Here is a 13,836-nt window from a genome sequence, read left to right as displayed (position 1 = left end):
CACGCGTGTATGTGTGTGCGCGCGTGCGTGCGTTTGCATACGTGTGTGTGTGTGTGTGCGTGCGCAGGGCCTCCCTGTGGAGCTCGTGCGTGGTGCTGCCACTGCTCGCTCTCACCTGGATGTCGGCCGTGCTGGCCATCACCGACCGCCGCTCGCCGCTCTTTCAGATCCTCTTCGCCGTCTTCGACTCGCTGCAGGGCTTTGTCATCGTCATTGTGCACTGCGTGCTTCGGAAGGAGGTGTGCAAGCGCACACCGGGTCGTGCAGCAGTGTCGCCATCAGCTTCGTCCCTAGGATCATTATCAGCATCATCCACATCATCCGCATCATCATCATCAGCATGGTCAACAAAATCAGTGTTTTGTCACTGTCATCATCAGCATCATAACATTAATGTCATATCATAATCACCGTGACCAACATCAGCACCATGATCAGTAGCAATAACAGCAGAATCACTATCATCATAATTGTCTTGCTCATGAATCTCATGAATTATACTAATTTGCTGCTGTAAATTATTTAAGCTGTATTCAGTCAAGTCAAAGTGTTTCCCTGTTCAAACAAGCAATCGGGCAATGGAGGTGGTCGTGGTGGTGGTATTGGACATTCCTCAATTAAATGGTCAGAGCCTGAATCTCCATAAGAACTACCACAAATGAGTACTCACTTTATCGACCCCAGAGGGATGATGAGCCAAGTGAATTCCCATTGAAAGTTGAACACTAACTGCAGCTCCACCTGGCCAGATTACATAAACTCTGTTATATATGTTTTTGTATCTCTATATGTGTACGATATATGGTTCCCGATTGTGCCATTTGTAGCACATGTTAATTTGTACCATCAGTGAATGCAATAATATATATTCCTATAAATAATTCATATGGTGACATAATTACAATTTTCCTTTGTAGCTCTTTGGAGAAGCGCGCTGCATTATGCTGAAAGGAGTTTGGTTGAAAATGCCCGTTTCATCTCGTTTTGTAAATGCAGTTTACAGCAGGAGGGGATTTAACCGCAATACAGACACACGGCACAAACATTGGAGCTGCTGGGCATTGCATGCCTGCTAATTTTATTTTAAATAAATTCACAGCACACCATCAAAGGTTGCCAATATGAAGGAACTGCATTGTGTGCACTTGAATGCCCAATCATCTCATAGCGCGCCTCACATCAGCAGATCTCACCACATTCATTAGTGCCCAGCTTTAGTTTTATTTTCTTTAAACCCAGGGCACCCCCGAATGACAGCTGTCCCTGCATGTCACAAGGTGATGGATATACTGGCATGCAAGTGGGAATTAGTCTATCACTAGGGGGGCAATAAGAAGGGCTGAACGATAAAGCATTAAAAGTTAAAGTAATCTAGCCGTGTTGAACTCATTTATCTCTCTGATAGATTTGCAGTGATTAATGCATGCCTTTAAAGCAGCATCACCATTGTCATTAATTGAAGCCCACTTTGCTGTTCACGAACAACATTCCCATCGGAAAATGCTGTATGAAACCCCACACCCAAAAAAATATTAAATAGATTTTGTAAATGGGAGTCAGTACTTTTTTTTCTGCAGATTTTTAATTTCTGTCAAATATTTGCCCATGGAATCAGTTTCGAGCAAGTGCACTGAACAGGCTTTTTCCAAATTCAAGTCCCTGGGTAAAACAGACCAGGTGGCAAGGCAAACGCATGAGTGACCTAACGCGCTCTTATTATGCAGATTGCCAAAGCGAGATGGTGCGACTCTTTAAGCACCTGTCAAGGCTACACACGTAAGCCTGCTTAGCGATAGAATTTTAATAGATAATACGGCAGGGCTTGCTTACTCTTGATCACTGCCGTGTAAATCTCCCCCTGCTTCTTGTTGGACAAAAGAGGGGAAAGGAGTCAACATCTGTGAATTGTTACTATGTTGAGCTAACCTTTTTGTTACGTTAAATTTTCTAATTGTCAATTAGCACGTAACTAATTTATGTTTTAATTAACTGTACTTTAGAAATCCATCTGAGGGGTGATGTAGCGGAGCATTTTAAATACAATAGAAATGTCATAATTTAAAATCTCACTTCATGGGTCGATCCAGCCTTGCATTCCTCCAGGGTCAATAACGTGAGCACCACATCAACATGGGAGAGTTTGAGAGTGGTTATTCTGTGTATAGACTGGCCTCCGTCATAGGAAAATGTGTACTTTCTGCCACTGGCTCTGGCCCACGAATGGAAATGAGCACCACCGCTCGTTCGAGCAGGCAGATACTTTGACTTGACTTGTACTGCATTGTAACTTAAATGCAAATTAAGAGTACAGTACTGTGCACAATAATATTCTGGTAAATGCTAGTCTCACACGATTAATGTCTGCAGGTGCAAGATGCCCTTAAATGCAGATTGGGTGACACACAGGACCATGTGAATGGAGATTCAAGTGGGTCCTTTCCCAATGGCCATGTCCAGATCATGGTAACTGTTATTTAGACGTAACACATTTTCAAGCTATTTTGAATGCACGGAGTTTTGTTTTTCGTTTCGCTATCCATCACTCTAAAGAAGTACGAGTAACACTAATTCTTGAACCTTGTACAAGATAGCAACTCTCCTTGAGGACGATCACAATATAAAATGCAACATCACCAATGGTTTTCCAAACAAACAATAAAAGCCAAGCACCGTAAATACTTGCAGCAGCTGGGTGGCGCAGTTGCCAGAGCACTCGACTCAATCGGAGAGAGGTGCATTTTCAATGCCCTGGTCAGGTGTCAACTCAGCCCATCAACTTTATATTAGGCCATGCAATAATTGCAACTTCGTGAGAAGATGACAGTGGTTGTCCTATGGAGAGACTGGCCCTCACCATGGGAATATGGAATTACTACCACTGGCTCGGGGCCACCAACGGATATAAGCACCGCCCCAATGCTTGTTTTGAGCAGGGAAACACTTTGTCTGTAATTATGTTAAACAATTGCATATATGAGGGCACCCGATATAGAAAGCCCTACACGTAATGCGATGGTTACATTGTAAACAGGCTACACTAGATTCAGTGTTCATTTAAAGTAATAATGTTAATTGATGCATACGAAACACTTTCATGCATTACACTTCTTAATGTTTTGCAACACAGTAAAGTTGTTATTGTCGCAGCTAATCACATTTACACATTTGCTCTGCCAATTTTTCTTTTCAGTCTGATTTTGAAAAGGATGTTGATATGGCCTGCAGATCAGGTACGTGTGAAAAGAACACACACACTGTAATAAATGTGCAGAGATAGGATATCCACACTGACAAAATAATAATAAAAAAAATACGTAGCAAAAGTGGCATGTGGGTGCTTAAATAACACATAACGAATAAATGCAAAGCATCTGCATCATGCCTGAAATAAAATAACTTTCAAGCCATAAATAGGGAGGGTGGCAGAGAGTGACCCGCAGTGGTTAGAGCATTGCATAAATCCTGGTCACAAATAACATCAGTGGCAAGTAATATCTGAATTGGTTCTGGGCCTCCACTAACCTGCACAATCTCTCATGATGAACATGATGTTGGAACTCGTTCATTCATTAAAGGATTGACAAAAGGCTGCACATTATTATTCCATCAACCAATACGTGGCTTTCAGATCATTGTATTATATTAGCATTCGTTTATACATGGAAATCCTAGACCAGTTTGAGCTTCTCAACAGGATGTGACCTGTGAAATAAACTTCTCAAGCTTTTGCATTCTTTAAACTAATACCATTGACAAAACGATGATTCAAAATAGTAAAAGTACATGTTATATTATAAAGATGCTCAAAAGGGCACCTCACCTATGCACGTATTCCTTTATTGCGCTCGCCGCTAAGATGCAGCCGTTAAACAGAAATCTCGCGAGAGACTTCACCGTGACATTTGATCGCAAATCTCTAAAACACGCATGCTGATCTTAAGCGTTCATAGCGTACAGACGCGTGCAGACTGATGTAGCCTAATTGCATGCAGTTCTCCACAAAGACATCAACACCTGCCGGAGGTCCGCCAAAGGGCCCCTCACGAGGGCGACGGTGCGGGAGGAGGAAATCCTCGACAAGAAGGACTTCCAGGCCATCCCCGGTGGGCCTGCCATTCCCATGGGCTCCGCCATCCCAGACATCCAGCTGCAGGGACCCTCTGGCTACCTGTCCCCCATAGGCATGGCGCCCATCCTGGGCACCGAGCAGCCGCCCTGGAGCATCGAGGGGGATGGCGGCGGGCGGCCGCTCAGCGGCCTCTACGAGGGCGGAGATCTGATGACGCCGCTGCAGCCACAGCAGCAGCAGCCGGTGGCAGCTGTCGAGCTGTCGAGCGCCGAGAAGCGCGCCCTCGAGAGTGACTATGTGGTCCTGCCACGGAGCTCGGTCACCTTCAAAGACCAGGAGGTGATGGGCATGGGCGTCGGCCTCATGGGCCAGGGCACTTTGAGCCGCATGGGGCTCGTCATGGGCATGGACCAGGGCATGGCGCTGGGTGTGGGAGGCCCCGACATGGAGCAGTATGGAATGGCTGGGCTGGAGCAGCCACTGCAGATGCAGCACCAGCAGCAGCAACACCAGTATCAGAATGTGCCCTTGGAGTCAAGGCCAATGGCCAAGCATTACAGTTTGACCAAAGTGAGCAAGGAGGCAATGATGGGAGGCACCCCGCGCAGCGAGACCAGCTCAACCGTGTCCATCAGCTCCTTAGAGGTAACTGAAAATTCCTAAGTGATTTTAAAGTATTACGTGCATTCAGAATGGCATCGAGCAAATAACTTGGAAGTTCGGTTATTTTATAAGGATGAAGGAAAAGTTGCATTTTTGTTACCTTGACAATCATACGATATTTATCCAGAGGGTTCTGCTAAGGAGGTTTATCCAACTTGCTTTTGAATATATTTTGCATGTCTCAAGAATGACAGCCCAGAGAAAACCAACACACACGAGTGGATAATACTTAAAATCCCCTAGAGTTGAATGAGCAACCTACTTGATATACTGCAGTGCACTGATCATCTGATAACCTTTCATGATGAGCGTCATGCGATTGCGTGATACGCCAACCTCTCATAGTGGAGTGGCCACAGGCATGCATTTAACAATTAAGTAAATATTATATTTGTGCTGAATAATTGCGATGAACTGTCCTGACAATTTAGACATGGCGTTCATTTAACCTACTTGTTCCATTTTTGTTGTTTCAGAGACGAAAGTCCAGATATTCAGAATTAGACGTGGAGGTAATACAAGCCTTCAATGCATTTATATACTATTCATGCATTTGTACACATATATAGCATGATAAACTGTCAATTTTAAGAAGCATTTAAACGTTCACAAACGAACAGTCAGGTTGAGCGGTCCAGATATTGCTGTATAGTATTACTCGTGTCGTTTTAAGCAAAACCTCTCCAGGTGTGACCGGCAGAATGTTGTTATGAATGCTGTCATTCCAACCCACCCCACATGCATTCAGACAATTTTAAAGATGTTCATTTTATGTAACTGTCTTACGTTGGCGAGGTTTACATTTCCATCTGGGTTTTTCCCCCTCTTTTTTGCCAGAAGATTATGCGCACTCGCAAGAGACACCAAGAAATGTTCCAGGAGCTCAATCAGAAGTTCCAGACTTACGAGAAAGGACGGGAGTCCCCTACTGTAGATATTGCAGTAAGCGACCCACTTAAATTCCAACTGCCGCACGTGAAATTTTATTCACCTATAAAATTAGTTGGCTGTGCCACGTTGCATCGTTACAGTTATCACGTAATGAAATAACTACGAGGATTCTTGTGAAATGGACAAGTAGTGCATGCTTATAATGCACACATCAAACTTAAAATTGTTCCCATGTTCATCCTCACTGACAGACGGATGCCAGGGTTTAAAATCCCACCATCTGTCACGTGACAAAAAAATATATAACTCCGCATGACGACCACTGTTGTGTCAATGGGAAATTCCACAGTGCTATGACAGAGATCTATCTGTTTGCGCAACCACTATTGACTTCCTTACCAATTGGTGCAGCCTCACCAGGTGGTGACCATTTTGCCATTCCCAGAGTTATGCTTGGCTGAGTAGAACCTGCTCAAGATAGAAATGTGTGATCTCCGTACAAGCCATGCTATGTCCCAACAAGTATATTGGCAAGATGAGAAAAACTGTAGCGTAATTGAAATACTCATGGAATTCTTTTTAATTACAATTGTAAATTGTGTAACTCATTATGTTCATATTTTACACACATATTACCGGCCTGTCTTGTGTCATATTGAATTTAATCATTCAATGGCTTCGAGTTGAATTCCCAGGAGAGCCAATTTCAGTGCAGGTTTACCATTTATACTCTGGCTTTATTTATTTTTTACATTGTCATACATTCACTCTATAAGAAAAAAAAACCCAACCAATAAACAATGCAGTCCACCGTAGCACTGATGATATATTAGTCACAGATGGTTACTGGACGTAAGTATTCGCTGTGGTGCAAGGCAGACGATGACGTACATCGTTGAAGACTGCCGCGCTCATCAAGGCTATCGCGGCGGTCTGAGGATGACGCTGCATTTTACAAACGATGAAGCTCCTGCCAGCAGTACTTCCCCATTCACGACTTTATCAAAAGCTCGCGCTCTTTTTTGACTCCAGTGCTGCACAGCTTTAAATCCATAGCGCTCACATTGGTGACTCAGTTTTATTTCTCTGCGTCCTACTTTGGATCGTTTCTGTCAGCCGTTAATTTTATCCATCAGTTGCAATCATCCCGATGTGTGCATGCTCTTCTCTTAGTGTGATGCCCAGGAATTATGTTTCTGCTGCACTTGGTTCGCTTTAAATGGTTAAGCACACATACTTGCACACCACGTGATCCGATAGTGTCTTGTTATTTGGAAGAAAAAAAAACATCTTGAAGCACACAGTTGCTATGTTACTGTATAAGTTTTACATTCACAAATAATGGAGCATAGGATGAAAAATCACATTGCTCCGTTATGGGTTTCTATTGCTTGATGATCACAGAGACCATCTCACGAGCAACCTAACTATGGATAACTAGCTCGTGAAAATTAGGTCAAAAATCATTATGAAAATAAATTCATCCGTCAATCCAGCATTGAGTGCCTGAGACAAACGGAATGTCGTAAACTTCCACTCCTGGATGTCTTTGCATAGCAGTCTACAGAGTTAAATACGAGTACCACTGTCGAGTGGCGAGACTAGTCCCAGCCAGAGAATTGCCACCAATGGCTCAGGGCCAATGCAGATGAACATCACCAAGTGTTACTTTTAAGCATGACAGGAAAGAGATACAGATATTTTGTGTACTGTGTTTAGTTTATTATGCTTCCCCCGCACCTCTGATTAGCGTGGCTGGCTAGGTGCGGCGCGACCTAAGTTCAACATACATGCATACATCTTATATTAGGAAAGTTCTTGGCCCAAACCGTTGCCTATTACATTACAAATTTCACTTTTAAGGGCAGTTATTGCCAAATGTGTTCAGTTGCTGCTCTTTGAGCTTGCGTACCACTGGCAGCGCAGTATTTTCACCACCACCGTTGTTGTTTTGTGCAATTCTCGTTGTGCCCTCTTTAGTGCCAAGAGAAGCAGACCCCGAGTAAGACGTCATGGGATTGCATCCGGAGGGCTAGCCCCACCCAGCAAGCCTGGGGCAAGAAGGAGGCCTACGGAGAGGCCCATCAACGGGTAGAACTCAAAAACATTGAGTGGGAGAAACCAGGGGCTACCATTCCACTGGGGGGTCACGAAAGCGACATACAAACCGAAGTGTGACCGCGCATTCTTCTGCAACGCCGTGGACACCGGGCCTTGCGACGAGGGGGGTGGGGAAGTGGGGGGGTGGGGGAGTGGGGGTGGGTGGGTGGGCGCTGCTTGGCTCGGTCGGTACGGGGGAAGCCCACCAACCATCACCTTGCTGCTTGAAGTCGAGCTTTAGGACAATCGGCTGAATGGAAAAAAAATAAACCTCCATCCACCTAACTTTTGTCAAACTTGTTGACGGACTTATATTTGCTTGATATCCAAGCATGTTTCAAAACAGACCTTTAAGACGACATTTTTTTAATGTCATAGCCTGTTATATGTATAAACCTATTTATATCATATAAAAAGCTGGACCTATACATTTCCATCTCGATAAACTGCACATGTTTCTTTTTTTCTTTCTCATGAACACTTTGATGTGATTTACGTTACGATAAAACGTTCCCACTTTTCACATTTGCATAGATGCAATGGATAATCACCTTTACTGTTGGATTGTGTTTCTTTGTAGAAGATTTACTGGGTTGACTATTTTGTGGAATGCAGTATTTCTATATAAAAAAGTTCTCAGTCCATTAAAAGTTTCATTTTGATATAAAACAAAAATGTTGATACACACAGTCTAGAGACTTTATGAAATGAAAACAAAAGATGTTTATGTAGATTATTCCAAAATATTAATGTATATTTCTGTAACACATATTTGAAAGATTACATAACTTAGGTTAATAAAATTTTATAAAAAATTGTTGTTTGTGCTCGTTCCACCCACACTTTGTTCACTATAAGATTGTAAATCAAACTAGTGTATTAATTTAAAGAGATGCAGTAACTCTTTGTTGAACTTGGAACTTTTATTCCTCAAGCGAAAATCTTCGGTCAAAAAAATAAAAAAAATATGACGGTGTACATGAATGCAAACATTTTCCCGCTTGCTGCAACACGTAATTTATACATGTGATTTATTTGTCTCAATATTTATTATGATCTGCAACATTGATTAAAACACGATCGGTCTACTGTCTCAAATAATCGGTCACATATATCCAGTCATTGATTCCGAGTTTTCATGCTGTCAATTACTTGTCCATGGCTTATTCTTCAATGTGTTTATCTACATTAGCACTCTTTGAAAGTGTATGTGTGACCACAGTTGCTATGAAGAGTATAAGATGTTTTGTTATGTATATTCGTCCTTTTTTAAATTGACAGATCGCCATAAATTTGTAACTGAAGATGAATTCACATGGTGAATCGATTAATAATGTATGAAAGTTATTTTAAAAAAACATAGTTTTATTTGTCACAAGTGAAGCGTTTTTGTTATTGCAAACTTTAATGAAAGGCAGCAGCTATGCTGGAACGCACACACACATTGACGACCAAGCCTGAATAACAAAATCATATCGATTCCTACAACTGTAATGAATGTTTAATTTTTTTATTCATCATTGTACATGCACGTATGTGAGCGTGTGTTTGTGTATGTATGTGCACACAGGTGAGCAATGGAACAGTGGTTAGTGTACTACTGCACTACGAACCCAGAAACCTGTTTTAAATTCCCAGCCACAGCCAGCATCAGGGACGAGTGATATCAAAACTGGTCCTGGACACCCCCAAGATAAAGGAGTCCCTGGTAAAGCATCTGCACATTAGCACGGAGGAGATGAAGGTGGCAAGGCATTGTTGCTGGCCACACCATACCCTCATGCACCATTTCGGCCTCAATAAGTGTTCGCTAACAGCATTAACCCACCAGTTTCTAAATGCTATAGTGGTACATGTGTCTATGCATGTGTGCGCACATGTCTCATGTACGTGTCCGTGCGTATATGCGTGTCTCTAACCTGTGCGCGTGCTGTGCTTTGCACTTGCCATGCCACTGATCGTGACTGACTGCGACCTTCATTGCAGCCTGTGGGCATCAACAATCAATGCCTCCCTTTCCAATGAATGCCTGAGATCCCGACTGACAGCACCGACACAGCGCACGGCGCAAAGATTGGCATACACAGGTCTTTATTAAGGGTAGTGTTTTCGGCACAATTGCTTGCAAGGCTGACATCTATAAAATTTTGTAATCAAGAAACGTGGTCACTTAAAAAAAAATTGTTAAAAAGCCAGCAGTACATAAGACTGCATTCTCATTTCGACGAATGCCGATTTCTGTAAACGTGAAACGGCTTGATGAGGCGAAGCGATGTTTACGTGGAACATAACCACACGCAGGGTTGGCAAAATGCGCCACACTGCTGATGTGCTGGTCTCGTGCGGCACCGTTGGCACTGCACGGATTTTTTTTGCTTGGCCCTGTAATGTCCACAAAATGATCAATCGGAGAGCAGAAAAAAAAGTCACGTTGAATTGTAACATCCATCATTATCGATATACGGGTACTTGCAAACAAATATTTCGCTACTTCAGCAACGACAAACAATCGGCACGCACTCATATAAGCAATCGCATGAAATAGAGCGTCATCGGTTTGTGTGAACCATGCAAAGATGGTGAAGTGTATCATATTCCCATTGGGACTATCTGTAAAGATACAATTCTTAGTAATTTCCCCCATATATACTCTCCACAATTTACAATAAGCACTATTGCAAGTAACATCTTTCTTGGAAAACATTAAAATTGTTACTGTGTGTACAGTAATACATTACATTAATAATATAGAGCCCTTTTGTTAATCCACTGCTGGATGAAGGCTTCCAGACACCGTGTTGATCATGGTGATGTATTGGCCATACGTTGATCAGTGTGGGCTGGTGAAAGGGGATCCAGAACCAGTTCAGATATTACTCACTCGTGTTACTTATATAGAGTACATAATTATTAATCTTGACAGAATAATTAGTTTAAAAAGGCAAATTAATGTTTAATAATTGATTTAACTAACACAGTTACTTTTGTTCAGCAAAATATACCCAGTGACGAGTTTGAGACAGCTGAATGTAGAGGTATTGGTAGGCGTTTAATAATGCATTGGTTCAATCACAATCGACTAATACGCTCATGATATATGCATCAAATTGCACGTGTAAAAGCAATTATTTGCAATTTTTGTAAACGAGTTGCTGATGTCACCGGTTGCGCGAACAAAACTTATACAATTGAGTCAAAAAGGACAGTGCCAACGGAACGACAAAAATACTTCAAAAAATTGGTTCTTGATTCGGATCGCGACAATTCAAATATTATGGCTGTATCGATGTGGGAATTTGCAGAATCGTGTGTTCAGGAAAGGATGTCGAAGTGGGGGGGGGGGGGGGGCGGCAATAATGATTCATATTCTTGAATTATTCAGGCGTCCATGACTACTTTGGTCAGTTGGGGCAGTAGACACTACACACGGTTTCAGGGCTGTCAAATTTGGGAATGCCCTTGTGTGAGATTTGACCGGATACATTTCACGAATATTTTTTCCGGTGAGGTTCAGAGTGTTGACCATGGCAGACGCCCGTCAGTGTCGGTGGCGGCCGTCTGCTCACCTATTGGTGTGTGTGTGACAGGGCCCTACATTGCGCGTGTTACACACGCAATGCCCCTTGTAGTTCGGGACGCGAGTAGCTGACTGGTCTCAATAGAGGATATGTGTTTAATTTTATTTTGTATCGCTTCGAAATAAAAAGGGAAAAAAATTGACTCTTTTGCTTTTAAAATCAAATTATGTGCTTTTACTACTTCTGTAGAAGACATTACAAATGTATATGAAACGGTCTTTACCGTGAAAGTAGATGTCATTGCTGCATTGAACCTTCTCACTGCTTTGAATATAACTTAGAACCAAAGAGCATGGATTTCTGCAGTCACGAAAGCTTCAAATCAAGATTATTCTGCTTTATTTCTGAACCAGTTGTTCTTCAATTCCCGGATTTTAGTTTGTACTTCCGATTTGGCCTCCTTATATGATTGTTTTTCTGTCTAGACTGTGTTGTTGCCAGGCGATTAATGCTTTCCGCTTCTTGTCAATGAGGCCTGTGATATCTTGGTTGTTGTCATCAAACCAGTCACAGTTTTTTCCTGTTTGTGTAGCCAATGGTGTTTTCACAGCTGGTTATAACTGTCGTCTTCAGTTGTGTCCAGTCCTCAATGAACATTTCCTGAAGCCTGGTTGGTGCTGAGTCTTTGCGCTAGTTGTTCTTTCAGTCGGGCCTGTACTGCTGGGTCTTTTAGTCTGGTTACATTGAGTCTTTTCCTCTTTACCAATTACACCGTTCCACATTTGATGGTCTCTCCCAACTCTAGCATTGAAGTTGCCGAGGAGAATCAGATTCTAGATTTGAAGCTTTCGTGACTGCAAGGATTCATACTCTTTGTTTTTTTCGGTAAAGTCGCGAAGGTAAAACAAAATTAAAATAAAACAACTCAATCAAATCACGACGTTTCAGAGGCAACACAAGCTTCCATCTTCAGGTGGAACAGTCACCGCAGCTACGTGACTTTACCGAAAAAACCAAAGAGTATGAGAATCAGATTGTCAGTTTTTGGTGTACTCTGAGGAATTTGGTTGAGTTGGCTGTAGTAGGTCTCCTTTGTATCTTCTTCAGAGTCCAGTGTTGGTGCATAGGTGCTGATGACGGTTGCATGTTGATCTTTCGCGAGTTTCAGGCGTAGGGTCATGAAACGCTCATTGATACCAATTGGGAGCTCACTGAAGCTGTCGATGAGCATGTTGTCTATTGCAAACCCTACACCATGCAGGAGTCGTTCATGCGCTGGTTTACCCTTCCAAAAGAAGGTGTAGCCTCCACTTAGCTCGGTCAGTTGGCCTTCATCCGCCAGACGGGTTTCGCTGAGGGCGGCAACACGGATATTAAATCATCTCAGCTCGCGTGCTGGAGTGCATCCCGGCAGAGCTGTTCGGCACTCTGGACGTTGCGAGTTTAGGTTGTCTGTGAGGGTCCTGACATTCCAGGATCCAATGTTTAGGTTAAATTTATTTTTGTTTCGACCGCAATTATTGATGCTCCCTTTGGTCGCGGTAAGCCAGACAGAATTTTGCTAGTCAGGCTATGTTTAGGGCACCTTTTCTAGCCCCCTCCCCATTTGGGGTGAGCAGAGTGGATCCTGGTGGAATGCTCAGTCACAGCTGCAGCTGCCGGGATGCACTCCTGCCTAATCCGAGTGCATGACGACCTTCTAATAGCTGCCCCCTTGGTGCTGGGTTGTGACTAGGAGCTTCTAGTCGCATAGGCCTGCCCCGCTCACCACTCGTCAATCGCCCAAGGGTTTTGGGTGGGTAGTGTGGTGGTGCGATGGCACAGTTTCCCTGGAGGGTGCCAGTGCGTGAATTAATTTACGTGCACGGGGCTTAACCAGGAACCAAGCCTGGGTCCAATGGCGAGGAAGAAAACCAAGACGATTGGAAGGCTTGTCCTGAAGCACCATTCGATGTCCTGTTTTGTTCTGAGACTTGTTCATAACTTACGTGTGAGCTCTAACAACAACAAGTGACATTAAATGCTCGTACATGCGGCACTATAATTAGTATGGCTGTGTCAGGTGCTGGAGGGCCTTGACACAAATTTGGCCATATAATTACATGGTATTACACAACAATCTAGTATGGATAATAATACTAGCTGCAAAAAAATCCTTCGTGTTGAATTTGAGCTGGTATGCATGACCTTGAATTGGATATGAGCCCACTTTATGCAAGCATAGTCCAAATATAAGAAACAAGTGCTTACATTACATGAGTGGTTGGAAATGACGTAGGGCAACTTCTCATACAAGCACACTAATGTGAATATAAGCACATATGGCCTTGCTCTCAATGGGTGTACCTATAACCAGCTTTGATTGTGATGATTGAGTTTGTGATGTGGTCGGTGCTCTGCTTTGTCCAAACACTCAACAGAGGCACACTTTCAATAATCCATAGCACTATTGAATACGGGCAAGAGAATCGACCCTGTTTCTGGGTTAACTCTTACGACGGGCCAATAATAATGTTACCCGGAATGTGCTCAACTTCATCAGATCTCGGAAGTTCAGCAGCATCGAGCCTGGAGAGCACTTTGATGGGCGACCAC

At 43.0% G+C, this 13,836-nt stretch overlaps 1 protein-coding gene across 11 annotated transcripts in view; it reads left to right on the top strand.

Moving 5' to 3' along the window:
- The window catches only part of LOC116942649 (adhesion G protein-coupled receptor B3), a 153,706-nt gene extending 142,263 nt beyond the window's left edge, over nt 1-11,443 (top strand). For 4 of the 11 annotated variants that reach the window (XM_032954820.2, XM_032954818.2, XM_076067280.1 and 1 more), the window contains 7 exons: nt 68-239; nt 2,368-2,463; nt 3,191-3,230; nt 3,993-4,714; nt 5,209-5,244; nt 5,570-5,674; nt 7,604-11,443. In XM_032954820.2, coding sequence (XP_032810711.2) covers nt 68-239; nt 2,368-2,463; nt 3,191-3,230; nt 3,993-4,714; nt 5,209-5,244; nt 5,570-5,674; nt 7,604-7,801 — 1,369 coding nt within the window. In that variant the 3' untranslated portion in view covers nt 7,802-11,443. The remainder of the gene's footprint in view (nt 1-67; nt 240-2,367; nt 2,464-3,190; nt 3,231-3,992; nt 4,715-5,208; nt 5,245-5,569; nt 5,675-7,603) is intronic. The other 7 variants (XM_032954827.2, XM_032954821.2, XM_032954819.2 and 4 more) reach the window with 7 other exon arrangements.
- The last annotated feature ends 2,393 nt before the right edge of the window (nt 11,444-13,836 follow it).

The sequence above is a fragment of the Petromyzon marinus genome, chromosome 15, assembly GCF_048934315.1.
Source record: "Petromyzon marinus isolate PM22_M1 ecotype Great Lakes invasive population chromosome 15, UKy_Petmar_22M1.pri1.0, whole genome shotgun sequence".
In the NCBI taxonomy this organism is placed as follows: domain Eukaryota; kingdom Metazoa; phylum Chordata; class Hyperoartia; order Petromyzontiformes; family Petromyzontidae; genus Petromyzon; species Petromyzon marinus.
The sequence above is the reverse complement of the archived record's forward strand: the minus strand, read 5'-3'. Positions and strand labels throughout refer to the sequence as shown.